At 40.2% G+C, this 25,305-nt stretch overlaps 1 protein-coding gene across 1 annotated transcript; it reads left to right on the top strand.

The window, feature by feature from the left end:
- The first annotated feature begins 1,307 nt into the window (after window positions 1-1,307).
- On the top strand, window positions 1,308-24,633 carry nyap2a (neuronal tyrosine-phosphorylated phosphoinositide-3-kinase adaptor 2a). The gene is made up of 5 exons (XM_066646872.1): window positions 1,308-1,617; window positions 9,537-10,733; window positions 18,512-18,679; window positions 19,168-19,289; window positions 24,272-24,633. The coding sequence occupies exons 1-5, from the start codon at window positions 1,308-1,310 to the stop codon at window positions 24,500-24,502; spliced, it is 2,028 nt and encodes a 675-aa protein (XP_066502969.1). The 3' UTR covers window positions 24,503-24,633.
- Window positions 24,634-25,305: the final 672 nt, after the last annotated feature.

Below are 25,305 nucleotides of genomic sequence, written 5' to 3'. Positions count from 1 at the left end.
GGAACTGAGGTCCTGTCCACACAGATACGCTTTAAGTTTTTATGTAGACCACACTTGGATTTAGATTCCCATGCATGAATATATATAAATCATGTTGCATTAGAAATATATAATACACGGTTATGATCTAGATTCAGTAATATCATGACTTGTGTAGTGCACTACAGAGGGAGTATGAAGTGATTTGGGATTAAACATCTGTTTCTCTCATGCTTCATGGTTTTTTGATGTATGTTTTTAAGAGGTACTATTGCCCCCTATTGGACTGTTTTCATATTTGTCTGGAGGGGGAAACATCTCAGAAATAGAGGGATAAATATCTCAGTTTTTAAGAATAAACAGATCTGTGTGGACGGGGCCTGAAAGAGAAGGGAACACAGAGAACAGCTGGAGACGGGGCGAGATGGAGGACATATGACCTCTCATTCACCTTTTAGTGGATGAGAGGGTGACACACCCTCTGGCTCGACTAGTGTGTGTGTGTGTGTGTGTGAGAGAGAGAGAGAGAGAGAGCATGTGGGTGTAGATCCGGGCGTGTCTGTGTGTGAGTGATATGCTTACTTCACTACAGTAAATCTTGTCAGCCATAAAGCGAAATTAGTTTTCCTCTAGACAAAGAGAGGGAGAGTGTGAGTGACATCACTTTCAGTGGCTTGTAAGCCAATGCAACTAAATTTCTGAGGTCAATAAAACATGCCTTTTAGAAGCAGACTGAATTTTATTACTAAGTGACAGTAAAGAACAGCAAAGTAAATTATTAAAGGGATAGAGAAATGGGTTAGATGGTGGAAGGAAGATTGGCTACTCCTTAGTGTCCATAGATGTGAGTGTGTGAGTGAATGTGTGAGTGTGTGTCGCCCTGCGACGGACTGGCACCACCAGGGTGTGTTCCTAGTCTTCAAAGTGGAAGGTCTCACTCTGTAGATGTGAGTGTGCTTGTCCAAAGCAGATTCAGTGGTTGCTACATGTTTTATTTTGACCTGAGTGTCCTTCCGTTATGAGAGGAATGATGTGGAACTCTACTGTGGTTACACACATGTGCTCTGTTTCTTTCGAAAGTCTTGTTTCTTATCTCTTTCTCCCACACACACACACACACACACACACAAATACTGGCCTATTGCATTTATCCTCACCAGCAGACATCAACAAACACATCTGAGGATCGTAACAAATTCAGCAAAGACTTTCTGTACTCTGTAAATCAGCTTGCAGACATGCAGGTGAAGCTATTTCTTATCTCTGTCTCTCACTGGGGCATGTTTTCTCTCTCCCTCTATTTCTCTCTATCTCTCTCTCTGTGTAGGATGGGTGATGACGTGAGCAGTGTGGATGATGGTGGGGCATATGCAGGTAAACACTTCCGCATGGGTTTTATGACCATGCCGGCACCGGACCGCCTGCCTCCCCCAAGTGGTCCCGGCTTCACCGTGCGCTCCCAGTCCCTGCATTCGGTGGGAGGGGGTGAGGAGGAGGGGGCGGGCAGCCCCACCCTGCGCAAACAACCCCCACCCAAACCCAAACGAGACCCCAACACCAAACTCAGCACCTCCTCCGAGACCGTCAACGCCACCCTAAGCACGGGGAAGGGGGGCAAGGAGACAGACAAGAGCGACGGTCAGTCACACTCTCTCTCTCACTTTGTACTAAAGCACTGATTGAAATTCACAGAAAATCATCAACCATAAGACACCATTTTAAAGCAGCAGTAGGTAGTATTTTTACCTTAAAACTACAGCTTCAAAATCATTGTGGTGCTCCACTGAGCTGTAATAGGGAGAATAGAGCCTCTGTCATTGCTATGCCCGGCTCAGCACTGCAGAAACTGCACTATGTAACGTTTGGAGGAGGGTAAAAAAACACCCCTGTCCCCCTTGATTTCAGAACAGTGCAGTTAAAGTGAATTATACTCTGTAGATGTAGGGGGCGCCCAGGAGCAAGAACACCAGATGTTACCTAGTGTTCCATGAAAACTTTACCGTGGACAGATTCGGATGTTAGTCTTGAATCTCATAAACCAATTCAGTTGAACTCAGTAACTCCAAACAATGCAAATTCACTTGCATGGGGTTTTCTAGCTGGTGTTCACTAATTATACAGTGTGCTTATAAAGTAAGCTAATATATAAAATATAGCCTAATATGATCATGTTTGTTTACTTTATTTAACTCTTTCCTTTGTAGAGTGCACACACACACACACAGGCATATGAACTTATATTTCAAAACACTTCTAAATTATTTATATTTCTCTGTTCCTTAATTTTTTGCATGCACACGCACACACACACACACACACACACACACAGTCACATGACCACATGGAAAATAGTATGTGTAAATCTAGGTCACTAACTTCATGAATGAATTCCACTCTAATAAATCAGCTTGTGGATTAGTTTCTCTTTTTTTACTCTTTCTCTCACTCTCTCGCATCTACACACACACACACACACACATGCACACACCACTCCATTTCCATCAAGGGCCTTGTGACCAACTTATGCCATTTGCAGGGTACTGAGTGTATGAATGAATTTATTGTGTGTGTGTGTGTGCACCAAAAGCCCATCTCCGCCGATATTGGTTACTGTGCCATGGAGTTTACCTGGAAGTCTGTTCAAGCTGGCTAAGGCTTGTCATTACATCATCTTCAGACAGGCATGTGTGTGTGTGTGTGTGTGTGTGTGTGTGTGTGTGTGAGTGTGTTTTTTTGTGTGCTTGTGTTATGTAAATGACACTGACGGCAAGGTTCCACATCAGCTTGGTTGTGGGACTCAGTGACACACAGATTAAAGTAGACATGACGACATGTTTTTACTAATCTCTGAGAGGAGGAGACACCGAGAGAAAGGCTGCAGTGCCCCACCCATTCTTACTGACAGAACCAGGACAAAGTAGCCTACATACACACACACACACACACACCTATACGCAGAGAGAGAGACAGACCATTTTGCTTTATACAGTGTCAGTACATAGAGTCCCATATGTAAATTTATGACCCATATCCACTATACACAGTATAATATAATCATTTTATAAATAGTAGAAAAGAAAAGGTCTAAATGAGAAAATCTTGTACATGAAAAGTTCTGTTACAAGGTTTTTTGAGGATAAAAGTAGTTGTTGTATGTAAAAACAGTCATTAAATACTATTGTTAGTTTATACATGAATTACAGTATGTAATCAATAGATAATAATATGTCATAAAATGTCCTGTATATTAAATAAATATTTGCCTTTTATGGATCATTTACATTAATTTGTTTATAAAAAAGGAGGCACAGTGGTGCAGCAGGCAGTGTTGTAGTCACACAGCTCCAGGGTCCTGTAGGTTGTGAGTTTGAGTCCCACTCCAGGTGACTCTCTGTGAGGTGTGTTCTCCCAGTGTCTGCATGGGTTTGCTCCGGTTTCCTCCCACTGTCCAAAAACAGGTGGATTGGCGACTCAAAAGTGTCTGTAGGTGTGAGTGTGTGTGTTGCCCTGTGAAGGACTGGTGCCCGCTCCAGGGTGTGTTCCCACTTTGTGCCCAGTGATTCTGGTTAGGCACCAGACCCACTGTGACCCTGAACTGGATAAGGGTTACAGACAACGAATGAATGAATGTATATTGAAAAAACATATAATGCAAGTTTATTATCCACTGTATGATAAAACATGCTAAATATGAGCGTATAGAACCTCAAAAGATATAAAAACCAAATCTACACACACACACACACACACACACACACACACACACTTATATATACACTCACACACATGACCCATATGTGCCCTGGAAATGTCCTGCCTTTTAGGATTCTGTGCATGTCTCGTGCATGTCTCTTCACCATTCTCCACACTACTGTCTATTGGTCTCACTCCTGTCCTCTGTCCTCTGTCCTCTGCTCTGAGTGAGTCTGATGGCTGTGACACTGGAGACACATGTTTTAAAAAGAAAAATAGGCCACTGTTCCCAAAGCGAGCAGGTAACTCCCCCTCTGTCTCCCCTCCCTTTCTCTAGAAACAGGGTCACGCTCCTCTCTGTTTACTTCACCTCTCTAGGAGGATGTGGGCAGCTGTGACATCACTGTTTATGCTCCACTGGTGTCTGTGTGACGGCAGTTACTGATTCTTAGAAGGAATTCATTTGTTATTTGTTCTGACAGTGCATCTGATTCCAGCCGCTTAGATTTTCAAGGAAATGTGGCTTTGCTTTTTACAGTTCTTTGCTCCAGAATGAACCTGTTTCTGTTCTTATTCAACGCAGCATTTCATTTTAATAATGCTGGAGATTTAGGCTTATTTAGCTTATTTATTTAAAACTCCAGAGGAGACACCTGTGAGGTTGCTGAGGACTTTATCTCAGAGACATATTTCAGCAGCAGGAGACTTATGCTAAAATATGCTTTGTATATCTATCTGAACTCGTTGTTGTCTATGAGAAACTACAGAGGCTTTTAGGAGATCTCCTTTTTGATTTTTCTTTTCTCTGTGGGTTATTTCACCTGGAGCTAGACAGTAATTCAATATTAATATATATCACAATATAAAACATAATACATTATGTACAGCATCTGTCACTGACTGAGAGTCATTACAGACACTGCTCTGAGTTCAGTAAATCTAGTTTAAAAATATAAAAAAATTGACAAAGTAAAGAGGTTTATGTTTGATGGTGGTGTCATGTTCCTTGTTTGTACTTGGCAGGTTTTCTGTGGCCTTTATATTGTTCATATTGATATTGGATATGGGAATAATATTGAATAGATTGAAATTTAGAAATATATTGTGATATAAATGTTGGTCATATTGTCTAGCCCTACGTATTGCTCTGTTTACAATACACTGCTCTATGCCAAAAGTTAGCATTTTAGCAGAGCTTAAACAAAGCCCCTAAATTGTCATCTCATTTTGGGGATTCCCTCATTACTCATAAACACACATCTCAAACAAAACTGATGTTTAAATTGTTTTGTTTCCTTCAACAATTTTAATTCTCATTTAGAACTGAAGTTAAATTTAACACACATATGTGAGTATCGTTGACTCATTATCCACACCACATTTGTAAACAGAGCTTTGTTTTTGTCCAACTGTGTCAGTCAGTAGAGACTCGGGCTGTATCCCATAACCTTTCGTTTTTAATCCACTCAGACAGTCAAGGTCTTCCACACCAAACTCGCTCATTCGTCTTTATGGATCTTGCTTTGTGCACTGGTGCACAGTGATGTTGGAACAGGAAGAAGCTGTGCCCACATAGTTGGGAGCATTAAATTGTATGAAATCACTTGATACGCTTGGTAGGCTTTATACACCTGTGGCCATGGAAGTGATTGTAACACTTCAATTCAATGATTTAGATAGATGAGTGAATACTTTTGGCAATATAGTGTACCAATATCAAGAAATTTAGCCTCAGGGTTAACTCATAAGACCATTTTCTTTGTCAGCATTTCAAATTTTAGTAGGACTAGCACATCAACTTCACACTGAAGGCGTATCCAACCCTGCTATCTTTGTGGAGCACAACTGCAGGCTTCATTGAGACAAGGTCAAGCATGGGTAGAGTTGACGGCTACATGTTCCATCTGAACTATATATAGACCATAGAGACGCTGTCAGCTCTATGTTCATAACATGCATACACTCAACATGGCTGAGAGGAACAGATTCTGAATTACAGAGGGATGTACACAAGAATGGATAGTTAGAGCAAACGACTGAATGAGAAAAGGGGATACAGTGAGAAAGAATGTATAAGATCTTGTAGTCAAACTGCAAACGAAGCCATAGCAATATTTGAGTTTTTCACTATGCATTAAATGCATCGCAACACTGGTGTTTCATAGCTTCATAAATGGATAAAATGCACCAGCCATGATTTCATGGTTTTAGTCTGTTGTTTATATATTGATTTGATTATGTATAGCACAATAAATGTGATATACTCAGAAAAGCATATAAGAAGTGTAATTTATCCCAACAGTGATAACTTATTGCTGTCTATTGTAAGTAAGACAGCAAAGAAGAGCAGGTAATGGTAGAGGAAAAAGATACATAAAGAGAGTACTGTAGAATGGATGGAATTAGTGACAGATGGATGGATGAGGCAGAAAAATGGAAGGAACAGAGAGTGAAAATAAAGGAAAATGAGAGAAAATGTAACTAAGGGAAAGAAATGACAATGAGCATAGAAGATGATGTCTAGTTTGGTTAAAGGGATGAAGAAATGAAAGAGTAAATGGAATAATGGAATAGTAAAGCTTAGGTAGGAGAGAAGTGATGTGGGTGGAAGCAGCTTAAGTGAAGAGAGAGAGAGAGAGAGAGAGAGAGAGAGAGAGAGAGAGAAAACGATTCTCAGCTGTTGAATCCTCCTTGAGAAGGGTAATACACTGCCCTCTGTGCACAAGTGAAAATGCCAAGAGCCCAAAGGCAGAGTGAGTCAGACACAATCAGACTGATTCTGTCTCTATCACACACACACATACACACACATCTAAGTATAAAGATACTCACAAAAAATCACTGTACAAAGTTCATTCCATGTGCTGCAACAAAAAAAAATGCCCCTGTTTAAATCTTCTCATGTAAACTGCCTCTAAAAAAGCACAGGCAGAAGGCTAGAATTGCCCCGCCCCCTCGTCTGAGCCTGTCCAATCATAGCGCTAGACAAAGACTTGTTTAAACGCAGCAAAACGGATACAACAAGCTCAGAGAAATAAGAGCACTGAGCAAAAACGGAGAAGAAGGAGAACAGAGTGAACACCAGAGCTTCTGTTCCTTGCTCCTCACTGCTGTGCGCTCGGGGTCGGGGTGAACAGCGAGCGGCTCATTATCATTTAAAGGAACAGGTGCTGAAAGCGGGCGTTCTCAACAGGGCTGTTTACACGGGGGGGGGGAACACTGCTGTGGGGGTCGTATGGTTTTGACCAAAGCAGGTCATAGACATTTTATTAAGACCCAGAACTGAGTCAGTGACAACCAGATGGGTATAAAGCCCCCAGCACTGAGCTGTGGAGAGGTGGCACTGTATCTCTGGAGTAAAGGAGCATCATTCACTGTAATTAGAGACAGACAAGTGTTTATAACCTGAAACTAATTATTCAACATCAGTTCAGTATCTCAATGTCTCACCTCACTAAAGTTCCTGTGGCTGAAAGCTGTAGTTTTCCATAAACATGCCTTCACACAGGAGGTGAAGTTAGGCCACAGAGTAGATAAAATGGTCAGAACATATATATATATATATATATATATACACACGAGTACAGCTTTTTAGGGTATGGTGAGTATGAAGTGTACCAGTGAGTATGAAGTGTATGTGTGGGTGTACAAATGAGTGTGTGTGTGTGTGTGTGTGTGTGTGTGTGTGTGTGTGTGAGAGAGAGAGAGAGAGAGAGAGAGAGAGAGAGAGAGAGAGTTAGGGAGTGATGTTCCTTAAATAGTCTCTCTCTCTGAATGGAGTCCGGTGAAGCTCTAATCCAGCACAGGACCCACAAACCGCTTACAGAACACTTTTACACAGAAAACACCAATAACAGCAAACTCAGCACTGTCTGTGTGTGTGTGTGTGTGTGTGTGTGTGTGTGAGAGAGAGAGAGAGAGAGAAAGAGAGAGAGAGAGATTTAGTGAGAGAAAGGCGTGGTGTGTGTCTGTCAGAGAGATGGTGTGTTTCAGTATCAGAGAGAGAGAGAGTGTGTGTGTGTGTGTGTGTGTGTGTGTGTGTATGTGTGTCTGTCCAAGAGATTGTGTGTCAGTGTCTGTGTGTATCAGAGTTTGTTTGTGTGTGTCTGTCTGAGAGAGAGTGTGTGTGTGTGGGGGGGGTGAGCATCAGAGTGTGTGTGTGTGTCAGTGTCTGAGAGAGAAAGTGTGTGTGTGTGTGTGAGAGAGAGAGAGAGAGAGAGAGAGAGAGAGAGAGAGAGAGAGAGAGATTGTGTTTGCGAGCAGTCATCTGTGTTACGCTGTGATTTCATCGGAACCTGTCAGCGCAGATACAGAACTGAGCCGGAATGTTGCCCACGGCAACGACTGGCCCCATTCATAACGACAGTGTGGGCAGTAGGGGACCAATCAGAGCGACCAGAGAGGCAAGGCTGACCAGTCAGAAGAGGACACAGAGATGATGTCACCTCGTTCTTGGAAAGAAAGCCATTTAGATTTTCAGCTGAATTTCCCTTTTAGTGTTTGTGTGTGTGTGTATACAACAATCACATTGTGGGGACTCTATTTTACATTTTAAGGTAACAATGTAGATGTAAAACTACATAAAATTTTAGAAAGCTGAAAACAACAGTTTGTATCGATACCCATGTCTGCAAAGTTCAGAGCTCAAAAGAAAACATAAATGTTCACAGTGTGTTCACTTCTCATATCTCATACACGCTGCCTAGCTTAGCCTATACCTCAGGATTTATTTTAGTACAAAAACACTTGACAAACTCACAAGGTTGACAAAGTTTCACACTTTGTCTTCATCAGGTCATGTTTTCAACCTTGTGAGTTGTCAACCTTGTGGTTTTATATTTAAATAAATTTTTGAAGACTATGTTTTGAGAATGTGGACTTCTTTTTCTTGATTTCAAAGAACATTTTGAAGAAGGGTCCAAAATATCTCTATATATTGTTAAGCCAGTAAATGGCCCTTTCATACTGGGGATACTTACAAATAAAGGTGCTCCAATGTGTTCTTTGAGCGATGCTGTAGAAGAATCATTTGATTCCATAAAGAACTGTGTTTGTTTAAAAGATATGTGAGTCACTTGAAGAGCCTTTTTAAAGGTTTAAAAATCCATCGCTCGATCTTAAGGGTCTTTATCCATTTAAACATCTCAGCAAAAATGGTTCTGTATGGAACCAATAGTCCTTCTTCTATGACATCACTCAATTAGCCTTTTGTAGTACCTTTATTTTTAAGAGTGCAGAGGGAAAATGTGTTTACAAATCTGATGTACACATACATTAAACATGCACATATCATATAGTGCCCAATAATATCACAATTGTTTTAAATGAAAGAAAAAAATATCATGATAATTGTGATATTTTGACTTGTTTACGTAATGACATCATGCAGTTACATGTAATACGGCGTACATTCATTACATGACTCTGTTAGGCACAGCGACAGTACGTTGGAAATTTGCTCTGTGTTCAAAGAATTCGCTCCAAAAGACGAGTGACTTCTGTCATGTGGAGATCGTTTGGAAACAAACTGTCAATATTTTATATATATTTTATACAATGTCAGTTACATTTTTTTATAAAATGCAAATGCTTACACATTTACTTGTTGTTCTTTCTGATCTGTTAGATTTGTATGAAAATAAAAAGTTATATAATAATTTAAATAAGACATTCAATATATTATTAATTGAATCTAATTAATATTAATATATCATTTATCTTGTTGCAACAGTGTGTTCTGGAAATTAATAAAGGTATTTTTCAGTGTTTTTACATATCACCAAGAATATCGCCAAAATACCCTGAAATATCATATTATTTTAGGACCTTATCGCCCACCCCTAACACATGTCTGCCTTCCTCAGCCTCCAAGAGTCGTCCCTGCAGTGAAGAGTATCGCCGCATGCCTCCACCCAAACCCAAGAGGAACCCCAACACTCAGCTCAGCACCTCTTTCGACGAGTCCTACATCTGCAACCACGGCACCAAGTTCAAGTCCGCCTCTTTGCCTCGACGGCAGAAGAAAAAGTCGGCGTCCCAGAATCAAAGCCCCGCCCTGGACACGGATGAGGAGGTGGAGCCTGTGTACATCGAGATGGTGGGAAACATTCTGCGTGACTTCAGCCACATCACCGGGAGTGCCGCGGATGACGAGGACGATCAGGGGGAGAGTGTGTACGAGGAGATGAAGTATCCCACTTACGAAGAAGTGCCGCTGTCTGCTGACAATGCCCAGTCCCGCTGGGAGCCCTCAGCAGCTGTTCCGGATGTGGAACTAACACGATCGACGACTCCTCGAGGCTCTCTTTGTGACATCCCTGCCCCCTTTCCCAACTTGTTGACCCACAGGCCTCCGCTGTTGGTGTTCCCTCCAGCGCCAGCTCAGTGCTCTCCAAACTCGGACGAATCCCCCCTCACTCCACTGGAGGTCATCAAACTTCCCATGCTGGAAAACGTGGGCTACAGCAAACCTGGATCCTCTCCGACAACCGCCGAACCTGGACAACCTTTGCCGGCGCAGCAACCTTCTTCCCAACACCACCACCACCACCACCACCACCATCACCACCACAAGAAGTCATCAGACAGCAAAGACCCCTCGTCCTCCCAAACCATCACAGCATCCGGCCGTTCTTCTGCCCCTCCGCTTCCATCAGCGCTGTATAAGAGCGGAGGCTCCTCTGCGGCTCACGGTTACCCCCGGAGCCACTCGGCCTGCCCCTCCCCAGTCAGCATGGGACGTGCTCTGACCCCTCTCACCCTCAAACGTCCACCCCCCTACGACGCTCTGCTGACTGGCACCATTCCCCGCAGTGCCTCTGGAGTCCCTCATGGATCCCGCGAAAGCGGACGCCTCTCAAACTCCTCCAGTATCCACGGCGGATCCATGCAGAACGTTTCCACTGCGTCTGGAGGGTCAGGGGGGTCCAGTTCGGGGTCGGGAGGCCGTGGATGCCGCACACCCACCAGTCCGCTGGATGAGCTCAGCAGCTTGTTTTCCTCTGGGAAGAACATGCTGAGAAAAGGCTCCGGAGGGCGGAAGAGCAAAGAGCTCTGTGAGAGTGAGTTACCAGCTTTTTATTATTTCATTAAAGTTAGCTTTCACTCAAGGCTTCTATCTGTTGTAGTGGAGATAGGGGAGTGATATTTATATATTGAGAGATGTTAATGTGGATCCTCAGGAGCTAAAAGTTACAATAGCTTAGATTCCCAGAGATTCACAAGCGCTCACAAATATATATATATTTTTCCCAGAAGTCATCCCCAACTGTGGCCTAAATGCTATTTATTTCTTTGTTAGCTTTTTTGGCCTGTTCCTGACCTTTGTGTTTCATGAGGAATCCCATAATTATCCATTTGGACCTACTGAAAGCTACCAAATTATGCCTAAATGTGAATTCTTCTGGGAAATTGAGAAGAACTCACCAACCCAGCAGCACTACTCCATCACAGGGTGGCACTGTAGAGAATTTGTCAGTTATCTCGCTCCTATTTGCTCTGCTGGAAAAACAGCAACAGTGTTTCTCACTCTGAGCTGCTTTAGCTTCTGTTTTACTGTGAACACAAACACAGTGCTACATCAGGGGGGCGTGAGGCCTGCGTGTGATGCTGAGGTGGTGGCATGGTATATGTGTATGTGCTTAATCTAGATAGGTTATGCTTCAAGTATGCAGTAGTGATCCAAACTGTTTTATATTTCACACCCAATACCATAATAAGAGGTCACCAGTTTTCTGCAGAGTCAGTTGCTACAGACTTTTTATAATTTCATCTGGCCTTCAGTTTCTGCATAGAGAGATTCATGATTTCCGAGCCTGAAAAGACACAGCCACAATATGTGCATATTCAGTGCAGTTTTTCCAAAGTCCACAGACTGGACTCCACAGACACAGTCTGGGGTCAGGTCTGAGCTCTCAATTTCACATCAGACAAAAGGCAGCAGTCAAATCTAAACAGCTACAGGCATCATAACCTGTGGTGCAAATTTGCGATGCTGTCTTCATTTATTACAATTCATGTACAAACTGAAAATAACATTATTATTATTATTATTATTATTATTATTATTATTATTATTATTGTTGTTGTTGTATCATTAAATTACAACCACATGTTAGGTGTATGCAAATATTAAAAAATTATGTTTGTGTATTATTTGAATTGAATTGAAAATTCAAACATTCCCTTGCTCTTTTGTATTTTTATGGTAAAATATTTTTTAAAATAATGAACTATAAATTCACTACATTCACAATCGCTAACATTGAAATCTTTAAATCTAAACCAAAACATACTTTTGCAGCGCTTTTTCCTGATGGAGCTCATAATGAATTCAGCGACCAATAAATTCTTCGCTCGTCGTTTTTACACTACTTCATGTTTAGGTTATTTATTGTTGAATAAAATGACAATTGTTCAAAATGACAATCTGTTGTAAGAAATACCAACGTTTAATATATTTATAAGAATTGCTGAAACTGAACTGCCAGAGATTTTGATCCTTGTTTTCGACATTTAGTGAATTAAAGCCGCGTATCTAATATTCAGTTTATCAATAATATCCTATATCTATTACACTGAGATTTATTATAGAACAGTCATGACAAAATTATTATATATTACCAGGTCTCTCTCTCTCTCTCTCTCTCTCTTTCACACACACACACACACACACACAATATATGCCATTGTTATTCTCTAAAGATTCCAAATGACACTTTGCAGAGTGTGCAGGTCTAGACATTTTTATTTATGCATGCACACACACACACACACACACACACACACTCATGAATCTGTCAATCATTGTTTCTCACTGGTCACTCTAAGAGTGACATTGGAAAAACACTTACATACACACAAAAACACATAAATCAGACACAAACAGTTTTACACTACTGTCCCTTAGCAGACACACACACACACACATAGGTGCTGTCGGTATGTCTTCTACGGTTTTGTGGTTTGGGACTTGTGACTGACAGAGCATGGAGGATGCAAGATTAACAAGTACTCCATGTGGGATGTGTTTTGTGTGTGTGTGTGTGTGTGTGTGTGTGTGTGTGTGTGTGTGTGTGTGTGTGTTTCTATGTTCTTATATGGGCTTGTTTGTGTGTCAGAGGCTGTTAGCTTTGTGTGTGACAGGGCAGCTAAATTGCGATGGACAGAATCCTTCCATGCCATAACAACCAGAGCAGGGCTGGTGTTGTCCATTAGAACCAGAACAGTGAATATTTTGTCATTTTATGCCACTGATAAAATTATAATATAATAATGCAATTATTGAGCAATGAATTTAAGAAATAACCTAGGGATTGATCAGATTTAGATTTTGCAGTTGGGTTATAACATTTTTTAAAATCATAAATGAACGAAACATAATACTGCTGAAATTATGGCACATTCAACTTTTCAGGACTGTCACCCCCACAATTAGTAAGCAGTTTTTTATGGGGTTTTTTTTGGGTGAAAAATATAAAAGCCCTTTAAAGTAATATCCTTATGTGGAAGAAATGTATTATGGGTTCACCACAGTCTAATTTGAGCACCACATTTTGTTCAGTAGCTAAGCCTAGACCACCCAGCTCATGAAATCAATGTCAACAGATCAATATTACACCACTCCCACTTCAGTGGTTGTCAGTTGGATTCATGGGAACCCCATAGTGCAGTTTTATATTTGCATTTATTTAATGTACTTGCGTTTCTAATAAAATAGTTCATAACTATTGCCTCTTGCAGGCTACACGTTTTGCTGCAAACCAAATTGTCTCCTTAGTCCAAATGCTTTAATTCTGAATATTATTGAAAGCAGTTTTGAGACACAAATTGGTCAACATCAACTATATTTCATTTTGTGATTTAGTAAAAGTTCTCCCAAAAACAGTGGACATCATTCATTTTTAAGAAATTAATTCTGGGTTTGGGCAGCATGGTGGTGCAGCAGGTAGGTGTCGCAGTCACACAGCTCCAGGGACCTGGAGGTTGTGAGTTCAAGCCCTCTCCGGGTGACTGTCTGTGAGGAGTGTGGTGTGTTCTCCCTGTGTCTGCGTGGGTTTCTTCACTCTGTGTCTGCGTGGGTGTCCTTATGTGTGAGTGTGTGTGTGTGAGTGTGTGTGTGTGTGTGTGTGTGTGTGTGTGTGTTGCCCTGTGAAGGACTGGCGCCCCCTCCAGGGTGTGTTCTGCCTTGCGCCCAATGATTCCAGGTAGGCTCTGGACCCACCGCGACCCTGAACTGGATAAGCGGTTACAGATAATGACTGAATGAATGAATTCTGGGTTTTGGGCAGCATAAAAACTAAAAATATTTTATTGTAATTTCTACAATTTCTATTGATCATTTCACAGTGAAACCTTTACACAATATAAAAAGACTTGTTATTTTAGTGTCAAAAAATGAAGTCTAACAAACAGAGAAGTGAGGTTTTATTCCAACATCTCCCAGTGTGACATTCTCTCCCGATACATTTTCTGGATTTCAGATTTTTGCCTGAAAAGCTGCGTCTGTACGGAACAGGAGGGGTTTGGGCTGTTAGCTGTTAGGTCAGTCTGTAAATCCCTCCTAAGATTTGTATTAGTGTGTCCTGCTCTGCCCTAGGTAGATCAAACTCCAACAGAGCACACTCTGCATCCAGGTCAAGACAGAACATGCTGCTGGGATGAGGAGTCAGTGTGGAGGATATAATATGTTCTATAGGTTTATAATGAATGCAAATATATGCATTAAATCTAGATTACTGTGATAAATTTTGTTCAGATAAATGGTTACATTTATTCACATAAATAGTTAATGTTTTATAATTCCTGGTGGTTTGAGTTTATAAATATTTGGCATCATATTTTGCATAGCCTAATTTTGTTATGCTAATAGCATTCATTCTCACAAATAATGAGTATTTCCTTATTAACATGGCATCCTGTGTATGCAATACATTAACCTGTTCTTCTGTGCTCTCACACATTTGCCCAAATAATTTAAAGAGAGGAAAAAACTGACATGGAGAAATAAGAGCACTGAGTAAAAAACTAAAATGGAGAAGAAACAGAAAAGAGCAAAAATAGCTAAAAACCAGAGCTTCTGCTCCTCGCTCTGAATACAACCGTTCTGAACAGGGCTGTTTAGACAGGGGAGAACACTGCTGGGAGGTTTGTGGGGTTTTGACCAAAGCAGGACAGAAACATTTCATTAGACCAGAACTGTGCTCCACTGCGGAGAAATGTTATAATATGATCCCTTTAATAAACAAGTGTAAATTGTCTAAATTCATCCCCTCTCTTAATTGTGTGGGGTTACTGATTATTTTCACTTGTAAATTGAAATGTACCTGGCATCAAAGCTGTATGCAGTTGAACTTCAACAAGCCTGTTTTTGATGAGGTTAACTGATCAGCTACGTTTGTTTCATCTTTATTATTGAGTCCAGAGTAGTGGGCCTAAAGGAGGCTGCCCTTGATTTATTCATCTAAATTACTGCAAATATTTATATATTGCTTTTTATTTGATTTTGATCCTGGTGTCTGCTGTCCATGTTTAGCATTTCTCTAAAACGGCAGGTTTGCTTTTTTTCCAACCAATAACTATTGCTCATTGTTTTTTTTTTTGTTTGTTTTTTTTATTTACACACACAAAACCCTATGCATACAGAGTAGAGTTTTAAAAGCTCCATGTTGAGCTCTGTCTGTGTTCATTAAACATGATAAATTCACCACAGTGTTGGTGTTAGCACCTGCCGCTAATGGCAGAGGAGGCTAATTAAATGGAGAGTAATGGAGCAGGACAGACCAGACTAATGGAACCTCAGCAGACATGTCTAGGGATGTGTGTGTGTGTGTGTGTGTGTGTGAGAGAGAGAGAGAGAGAGAGAGAGAGAGAGAGAGAGAGAGAGAGAGAGAGATTTAAGTTTTATGCAAGCTTTTCTGATAAATTTAATAATTTTAATTATCAAAGATAGATATTACTATCGACATTCATTGCAATACACACCATACAATGCCCAGTACTGATAAAATTGAATTTGTGGGTATTGTTTTTAAATTTTACAATACATTCTGATGTAATTCCAGTGGCGATATGAACAATATATAAAAGCCACAGAAGAACTACCAAAATCAAACAAGTCCATGGCATCATTACCAAACATAAACTTCTTGGCTTTGTCAATATTCATATTCATATAACGTTAAAATTGCGTGCAGTGAACCGACGGCAGCACCCTGTAATAAACGTCAGTCAGCGACAGATGGCGTAAATAATGTTTTATGAAAAATTGAAAATGTGTTTAAAATCATATAACTGTAATTGAAGCAGTTTATATTGCGAAGTATTATTGATGTTGAATATTTGTCCAGCCCTGCATACTTCTGAATGGATAGCGCTGCCTTTGGTATTACGAATGTAAAATTCAAATTAAAATAAAAATGAACAGTACATTTTACTTGTTAGCTCATGTTTCTGGCCACATTTTACCATTCTATAAATACAGACCACACTGTACCTATACACAACATCAGCAGGTTTGGTACATGTGTGTACTGTTTAACAGTAAGCAGTCAGTATAAATGTAAGAGTGGGATTGTTTGGATCATGCTAAATTCAATGCTGTATTCCACCATTTAAAAGCACTGCTTTCGCTAATGAGGTAAGCACAGTCATACAGAATTTCTTGCCAACTGAAATAATTGAAAAGCTTTCATCTGTTAGTAAAGCAATTTCCTTAATGCTTTCAGAGTGAATGAAGGACATGATGAATGTGATTAGTAATAGGTCCCCAGTGCAGAGAGAGAGGGCAGAAGAGGACAATCTCAGCACTGAGAGTGAACCCGATGGCTGTATAATCCAGTAGCAGCATAGATCCTACCTGCTTATTTAGTTGATTAATTGAGAATTGGGACTCTAATATGGAGGCCAGGTCATGACTTTGACTAAGAAAGCATTAGCTTTGATACAACAGTATATTCAGGCTCAGTAATGTTTAGTAAATTCAACTAAAGGTCAGCATAACTGTATAACTGTATCCTCCTGCAGCTACATTTATTACATTTATTTAATTTTCTGTAAAGTGAGTTGAAGCTGCACAGATCATGATTGTAATCCATCTGGTTCAGAATAAAACATGTTTACCTGCTCTACACTGACACCGTGTGGTTGTGCATATAATACATGTGCCATTGTGCAAAAATCCCTTCTTCTGTCTCTGAAATATTACTAGGCCCATGCTCACCACACATGATGCTGAAATTCTCATTCATGCTTTCGTCATGTGTCTTCTCATTACTGCACCTCTGTCCTCTGTGGCTTACTTAATAAAACCACCCGCTCACTTTAGTGTGACCAGAATTATCTTACACTGTAGAAAATCACACACATCACCCCAGTTCTCCCTCAGTTCCACTGGGTATCTCTCTCTGTTTAAACTCCTCCTGCTCACAGACAAATCGCTGCATGGTCTGGCACCTCCTTATTTGTTAATAGAACTCCTGCACCCTTACTGCCCTTTCCCCGTACAATTAGGACCCCTGATGCTGGGCTTCTTTTCTTCCCCAAATTCAGAATGATTTCTGCAGGGGCAGATATTTCAGTATCAGCCCCAAGCCTATGGAAAACATCACCTCTATCTCTCTGCTCTTTTTCTGTCCTCCTTTAAATCTCACCTGAAAACAGAAAACTCTTTTTTCAACAGGATCCCAGTGAACAACTGAAGTTCTTTTGGGTTTGTTTCCCTTTGCCCTTTTATTGAGAAAAGTGCTATGTACATTAAACTTATTATTATTGTTGTAATCACAGTTGTTGCTATGTATTGCTGCTAAATCTGTGCTCTTTTCTCCTGTACACTCTCCAGAGGTGCAGTAAATGTACATTACCTACACTAGAGGTACAAACAGTGTAAATGTACCTTTAAAGGCGTTCTGAATATGGTACAGTTATGTTCCTAATGAAAAGTACAGAATATGTTCCACTGAGGTACAGTGAGGTCTCAGTTTTTCTGAGAGTGGACAGAAAGAAAGCTCAGTCGAATATTAAAGACTAAAAATATAGATTTGTGTTTAAAACATCAGACGATGCCTTTGAGAGGTGTGTGATCAGGACTGTAGGAGGTAGGACAACTTGTGATGAATAGTGCACATAATTAGGTCGAAAAAGACCACTGTCAAAACCAGCATTTTGATGAAATAACAAATATTCACTCTTTTATATTCTCTCTCTCTCTCTCTCTCTACTGTGGTTGTGTCAGCATCATTCTGAATTCCTTTGTGTTTGCGAATGACATAAATATGATGCTGTATTTAGATTCCAGAAACAGCAGTGGAAAGGAGATGAAGGATAAGTAATAGTAATAGTGACTTCTGAAGATAAGCAGAGAGAGAGAGCGAGAGAATCTAATTGTGTGCAACTGCTTTGCCTTGAGGCTGTCTGGCATTTTTATTGGCAGACATCTTATCCTTCTCAACTGACTCACTCACACTCTCTCTCGCTCTCTCTCGCTCTCTCTCGCTCTCTCTCTCTCTCTCTCTCTCTCTCTCTCTCTCTCAAACAACAAACACCAGCTGTCTGTAAGTGTCCAGAATGTGCTTATAATTGTATAATATTATTTAAATCTGTATAATTGGTGTATAGTCATGTGGATCAATGAAGGTAACACATGCAGGCATTTAACTACAGTAGCCTGGTGTCACCTAAATGTTCTGCTTTTTATGAGTACTTAATTAAATATAGATATGATATTGTATCTTTTGTCTTTGTCTTTTGGTTTTAATGCAAATATCTGCTGATAGCTCTATTTGTAGCATCTGAAATAGCAAAAACTTGTATGTAATTCTCTTGTGTGTGTGTGTGTGTGTAGTTGAGGGAAAAGCCCGAAGCCACAGCACTGACAGTAAGGATCGAGCTCTTCGCAGCTCCTCTCCGAAAGCGCAGGAGTGGGAACCACCCTCAGGACAATCTGGCACGCCCACCCGTCTGGGACGCTCCTCTGTCAGTCCCACCACCATGCTGGGGGGCGGCGCCTCAGGTGAGGAATACAGAGGTGTCATGGTTTAGTAAGTGAGTAAGTAATGTTCATATATAGAGCACATTAAAAATCAACTGCTGTTGCCAAATGGATGGTGATTATAATATAGACAGGAAAGGAAGGCAGAGAATAAAGACGCTTGCAACGCTTGTTTTTTTTTAGGAAAAACAAAATCAGTTATAGCATGTGATAAAGTCAAGGTGTATCAACTTATCACCAAGATGTTGGACACAAAATACCCCCTAACACTGAACATGTTTAAATATGAACATAGAGAAATACGAGTACTTACCTCTGGTCCTAAAGGGGTGGACACACTTTCCCTTTCCTGGGGTCTGGAAGGAACCAGGGGGGAACTCACCTGAAGCAAACCTGCAGGGAAGAGAAAGAGTAATTAAAGTAATTAGGGTAATTAGGAGACATGAAATTTTTAGCTCAAAATTAATGACAATTTTACACAAAATAATGAAATTCTTTCTCTCTCTCAGAACCAAAAGCTGCCTGTAAGCTGGGTCGCTCTGCCTCGACGTCAGGTGTCCCCTCACCTGTAGGAACCCCCCAGAGACACGCCCCTGACCCCTCTGCCAATCAGAGTGGGAGTCCATGTCAGGTACCACCCCCTTTCTCCTCAGAATGAGCAACAGAGCGCATGCTTGTGGACCTCTGTCCTGTCTCCGTGTCTGTCAGTCATTCTGCTGTGTGTCTGCGTCCTGTTTGACCTGATGGACTCTTGGCTGTGTGTCCGCCACATCCTGGTAGCCACTGTTTTGTGGCTCTGCTGGTGTGTGTGTGTGTGTGTGTGTGTGTGTTTGTTGTGGGTGAAGGCTCACCGCAGATACGACAGGATTCATTGTTGTGTGTTTCCTTTTGGTCCAGATCAGGGCTGCCTTCTTCAGAGATTTCTCAACAAGGTACAAAAAACTCTTGTGTTGAGACATGTTTTCTGTTCAGTCTGACTTTTCTGGCCACTCTAAAAGTTGAGAAGTAGACAGTTCTGGTCTGGACGCTCTTGCTTTTTTTATTGTTCTTTTCTTCTTCTGTCTCTTGTCTGAAGAAATATGTATATATAAAATTATCAGTCACACAAATACATAACTGTAATTATACACAGGATGAGAGATACAATATATTGCCAAAAGTATTCACTCACCCATCAAAATCACTAAATTCAGGTGTTCCAGTCACTTCCATTGCCACAGGTTTATAAAACCTGAGAGTCACTCTCAGGAGCTCAGTGAATTCCAGCATTGTACCATGACAGGATGTCACCTGTCCAACAAGTTTAGTCACGAAATTGGCTCGCGACTAAATATTCCACAGTCAACTGTAACAAAGTGGAAGCGATTGGGAACTACAGCAACTCAGCCACAAATTGGTAAGCCATGTAAAATCACAGAGAGGGGTCAGCGGATGCTGAGGCGCATAGTGCTCAGAGGTCGTCAACTTTCTGCAGTCAATTACTACAGACCTCCAAACGTCATGTGGCCTTCAGATTAGCTCAAGAACAGTGCGTAGAGAGCTTCATGGAATGAGTTTCCAAGGCAGAGCAGCTGAATCCAAGCCTTACATGACCAAGTGCAATGCAAAGAATTAGATGCAGTGCTGCAAAGCACACCGCCACTGGAACTGTTCTCTGGAGTGATGAATCATGCTTCTCCATCTTGTCACTGGGTTTGGCAGTTGCCAGGAGAACGGTACTTGATTGACAGCTTTGTGTCAAGTGTGAAGTTTAGTGGAGGTTGTATTTCAGGAGTTGAACTTGGCCTTTGGCTCCAGTGAAAGGATAGTTTGGGACAGCCCCTTCCTGCTCCATCATGACTGCACTCCTGGGCATAAAGCAAGGTCCATAAAGACATGGATGTGTAAGTTTGGTGTGGCAGAAATTGATCTCAACCCTAAAGAACATCTTTAGGATGACTTGGAGTGGAGACTGAAGCCAGGCTTGACCTCACTAATGTGCTTGAAGAATAGTCAAAAGAATTTCCAGAAACACAGTCCTAAACCCTGTGGAAAGCCTTCCCAGAAAAGTTGAAGTTGTTATAGCTGCAAAGGGTGGGCCAACATCGTATTATCCCCATGGATTAAGAATGGGATGTCACTCAAGTTCATATGCATGCGAAAGCAGATGAGCGAATACTTTTAGCAATGCAGTGTATATATCTTATGCCAGTTCATTAGCTCTTCACATGAGTCCCAGTCCACTTTCTTCCAACTTGCAACCACAACATCACCTGCTCCTCTCATAGCGCTTTTCCACCAACAAGGTACCATTATGTGCTTTTCCACTGATACACTGGTTAGTGAACCAGAAAAGTTTGTTCTCATCTAGAACTAAAGAATAGTGGGTTCTTCAGTAGTAACAGTGACAGCGTCCGCGAGCGAGTCGAGAAACCAAAGCTTCAGAAAGAGCACAGAGCCTCAAATAAAGAGTCATTGCGCAGTGGAGCTGGACGTGTCATTTACATAGTGTTATAGAAATAAATAAATGGAAACAAAACAGGAACATGCTCTGTTTGTGTGCGTTTCTCAGGCTGTGTTTAACGCAACATGAGGTGTGTTGGCTACTTTTTTCCATTTTTCATATGGCTGGGAACTCAGCAATATTTACACAAGTTACTATATTTCACTGTAATATGACTGCACCGTAAAAAGTGGCTAAACCATGGCTCTGTCCTGATTCTATCCATTTATCTCTCGCTCTGATGCGGAATTCAGACACAGTGATGCTGGAACCCAGCCCCCACAGAGTCCCCTGCTGATGAAATATCCTTGGTTTCCATCAAAACAGAAGGAAATGCAAGAAGCTGGTTTACTGAAATACACCAAGTTTTGAAAAATTAGGAATGAAACTAGTTCAAGAACCAGAGTTCTTTTGGTGGAAAAGCGTTATGAGGGGTCGCCCTGTACACTTTCCTCCATCAGTGTTTTCACTGGTATATGACCACGATATCTCCAGAATACTTAACAGTGAGGTTTAGCATCTCAGACCCACCCCCACCCTATCCAAGCTCACTTTACAGACCTATCATCCTCTTGTATCTAGATTCACATTGACCTCCCTGGTATCTAAGGCACCGTTAATGCACACCAGTCCACCATGTGGACTCTACACTCTCTATCACCAACTGTACACACACCACACATCCATCAATGCCCCTAAATCCACATAAATACATATTTATGTATACGCATACATAAATAATTTTCCATAAAGCTCAGGAACAGTTGCTAGGCTTACATAGAGTTATTTTATTATAGATAAAACATTAAGTTTCCAAATTATTTGGTATATTGATGTCATATTTACACTTTGTAAGTTTCAAATTTAATGACTGATGCCCAGTTTATCAGCCCCCTTTACTCTATCACTATGACCACCACAGAGCTGATATTAGTAGAGTAGTTACCACTGTGGAGTTTAAAATAAAGATTGTGCTAACTTTACACAAGAAAGAAAAAATATTGTTAAATATTAAATTTAATGGACCAAGACTTTTTTGCCCCAAGACATTTATGGAGCTTGTCTATTCCTTTATTTATCATTGAAAGTTATCAAAAAACATACTGTTGCTGTCCAATGAAAATCTTGTATCTCCAAAATGTTTTTCTGGACAGTGATGATATAAAACAGCTGAATCTGCCAGTTAAAGCAGCTCACTGGTTAAATCACTGCCAGAGTCCTTTTTCAATTTAATTCAGATTTATCTTTTTAATTATTCTAACCTTTACTTCATAAATGATCATAATCAATTATGTTCATTATTAGAAACAGCTGGAAATGCCATGATTAAATATTATTAAAATACACTTTTACTGCATATAAGACCATAAAATTATTGTAATAAACATATACATTTATTAAACATAGATTTTAAGTCAGTTTTACAAATACTCACACACACACACATTCTATGAATTTTAGTGTCAAGCTTTTTCAAAGATCATCATACCTTTAAACACACATATTGCTCATCAGGTTCAAAATGCAAATATTGTAAATATCTACGAAGAATTACTGTTAATCACTGACTTCTATTAAATTTAAAAAGCCCATATCTTATATTTTTCTTGTATTTTATTATTTTACAACAATTTCTAACTTCTATTTGTTTCAAACCGTGAGGATATTGTGATTCTTTTTAATGATACAGGCCCTTTACTGCACTAGGCTCTCACTCGTTCATTTAAGTGTGACTGTACAAGAATGGAATATGTCACTAACCCACTCAAAATAAACAGAAAGAACTAACAGATCCTAAGTTTAAATAACTAACACAGACTTAAATAAAAAATAAAACTGTCTCAAAATTCCATACTCCTCTGTCCTGCGTCTGCTGTCCTTTGTGTCTGTCTGCTGCTTACTACCTCAAAAGCACAAGTGTGTGTGGGTGTGTGTTTGCTCGCATTAGTGTTATTTTGAGTGTGTATATATTGTCATTCTCCAATGAAAGACATGTATCTCCATGTTTGTGGATGTTTAGTTTACTACATCATTTCAACACAGAAGCCTTCACACTGTGTGAGAATTTCATGATCAAGGGACCAATAGAAACACTCCAAAGTGACACTGACTTCAGTTGAAACTTAAAAAGGTTAAGGAAGTTACTACATTGGAGATACATGACTTTCATTGGACGGCGACAATATATTATGTTTATTTTTGAGTGTGCATGGGCACATCACAAAGCATTGTGTGTGTGTGTGTGTGTCCGCAATTGCTGTTGGATCTACATTGCATTCCTATGACTTAAAAAAATCTGACATAAAAGGAAACTGTAGCTTCACCTAGAACATTTTATCAAGTTATAATGTGTCCTATAACAGATCCTAAAGAATTCCAGCTGTTCTGCCTGTACAGCCTGATTTCTATTTGAAATAGTCCTAATTATGCACAAATACATTTCTAGCATATGTTCAGCATAGTTATGGTAAGTATTAGAATGTAAGTTGGCTTTCAGAAAAAATAAACAACATTAAAATACTTTCCAGTCCTTGTCCTGAAGACCCAAAGTCAGCTTTCAAAGCTTCTTTCATGAATGCGTTTTTTAACTATTAGCCGTTAACTGTTGCTACATCAGACAAGTTTTACATAAAACTGAAAAAAACTTATTACGAACTGTGTTTTCGTAATAGTGTATAATTCATTTTAATGTATATTTTTGTATTTGATGCATTTGAACTGTTTTTTTATTTCCTTTTAAAGAATCTGGTAAGTTGAGCAGCGTTTACATTAGATTAACGTGTTTAAAGCCTGTTTACATACAAAACAATACACTTTGAAAATGAATACTTTAAATTTAGTTAGAACGACCAACGTTGAGTTATAGTGTAATTTTTGTGAGGGATTTTGTGTCCATTTTCCCAACAGTAGCTACAACAGAACACAGTTATGGCCGTGCCATGGACTGATCAGATATATATCCCTTACTTAAGATCACTGAACGTGGAAATAAAAAACCCATATATGAATTCACCGGGATCTCAGGCACTGGGACTGGAAACGACTAGTACACCCTGATGGTAGCAGGATAAGAGTAAAGTCTTTTCTTACCCCCCATCCCCCAAACCCCACCCTGCCTCCTGCTCCCCCAGATGCCCCCGTTTCCATGGGCATGTGGGGACCACACTATGATGGAGATGATCGAGAAGAAACGCCATCTGTGCAAAGAGATCAAAGCGCGGCAGAAACCTCCAGACAAGGCTCTCTGTAAGCAGGACAGCATGCCCATTCTGCCCAGCTGGAAGAAGACCAACGGGGGCAAGAAATACGGCCCTCCAGCATACTCCGCCCAGACCACCGTCTTCTGGGACACGGCCATCTAACACAAGAAGCATGTGTCCCCGGTCTGACGAAGACGCGGAAACAGGGTGAGAGGGTGTGTCAAAACAATGGGCCAAGAGCAAATGGGAGTGAAGGGAAAGGCAGTGAACTTCTGTAGCAAATTCAGTTAAATCTGAGGGATTCGATCTCCTTTGTTTCTTATCACTGTTTATATTTAATATTTTTATATTGGAAATTGTCTTAATATTAAAGTATACTTAGATGAATTAGATATTTTATATGGGTGAACTAACTCTCTTAAAGGAGTTGACATCTCAGAGTTGGAATTGTAGACGTTTAGCCTTGAGATGATATCTGTCCTTTCAAAGGTACTATTACTTTCTATTTATTTACTTATTTATTTACTTATTTGCTTACTTTTTTTGTTTTCTATGTTGCATTAACACTTATGTGTTGGTTAGGGAGAAATATATATATATGAATATATGTGAATATATATATGAATATATATATAGTATAACAATGAATTATGTGAGACAACTGAATTGATATGCCACAGTTTTTATGTGTTAAAAGAATGTCAAAAAAGTTTATTTCATATGGCAATCTAACAAAAGCACTATTTTAAGAAAAGGAGTCTATTTTGGCATCTTAAACCTGGATGTTGAATCAGATCATTATAATAGTGGATTATTGTTGAGGTCTTGTTGTGTATTTGAGGTGCTGATCTCTCTTCACAGTCAAAGAGGTTACCATCAAAGCCTGATTTCTCTGGTGCTGTTCAACTATATTTTGTGTCTCTTCACCACAAGGACTACATCAACACATTAAAAAATATATATAT

Source organism: Hoplias malabaricus, chromosome 1 (genome assembly GCF_029633855.1).
Source record: "Hoplias malabaricus isolate fHopMal1 chromosome 1, fHopMal1.hap1, whole genome shotgun sequence".
In the NCBI taxonomy this organism is placed as follows: domain Eukaryota; kingdom Metazoa; phylum Chordata; class Actinopteri; order Characiformes; family Erythrinidae; genus Hoplias; species Hoplias malabaricus.
This window is presented reverse-complemented; position numbering and strand designations above follow the sequence as displayed.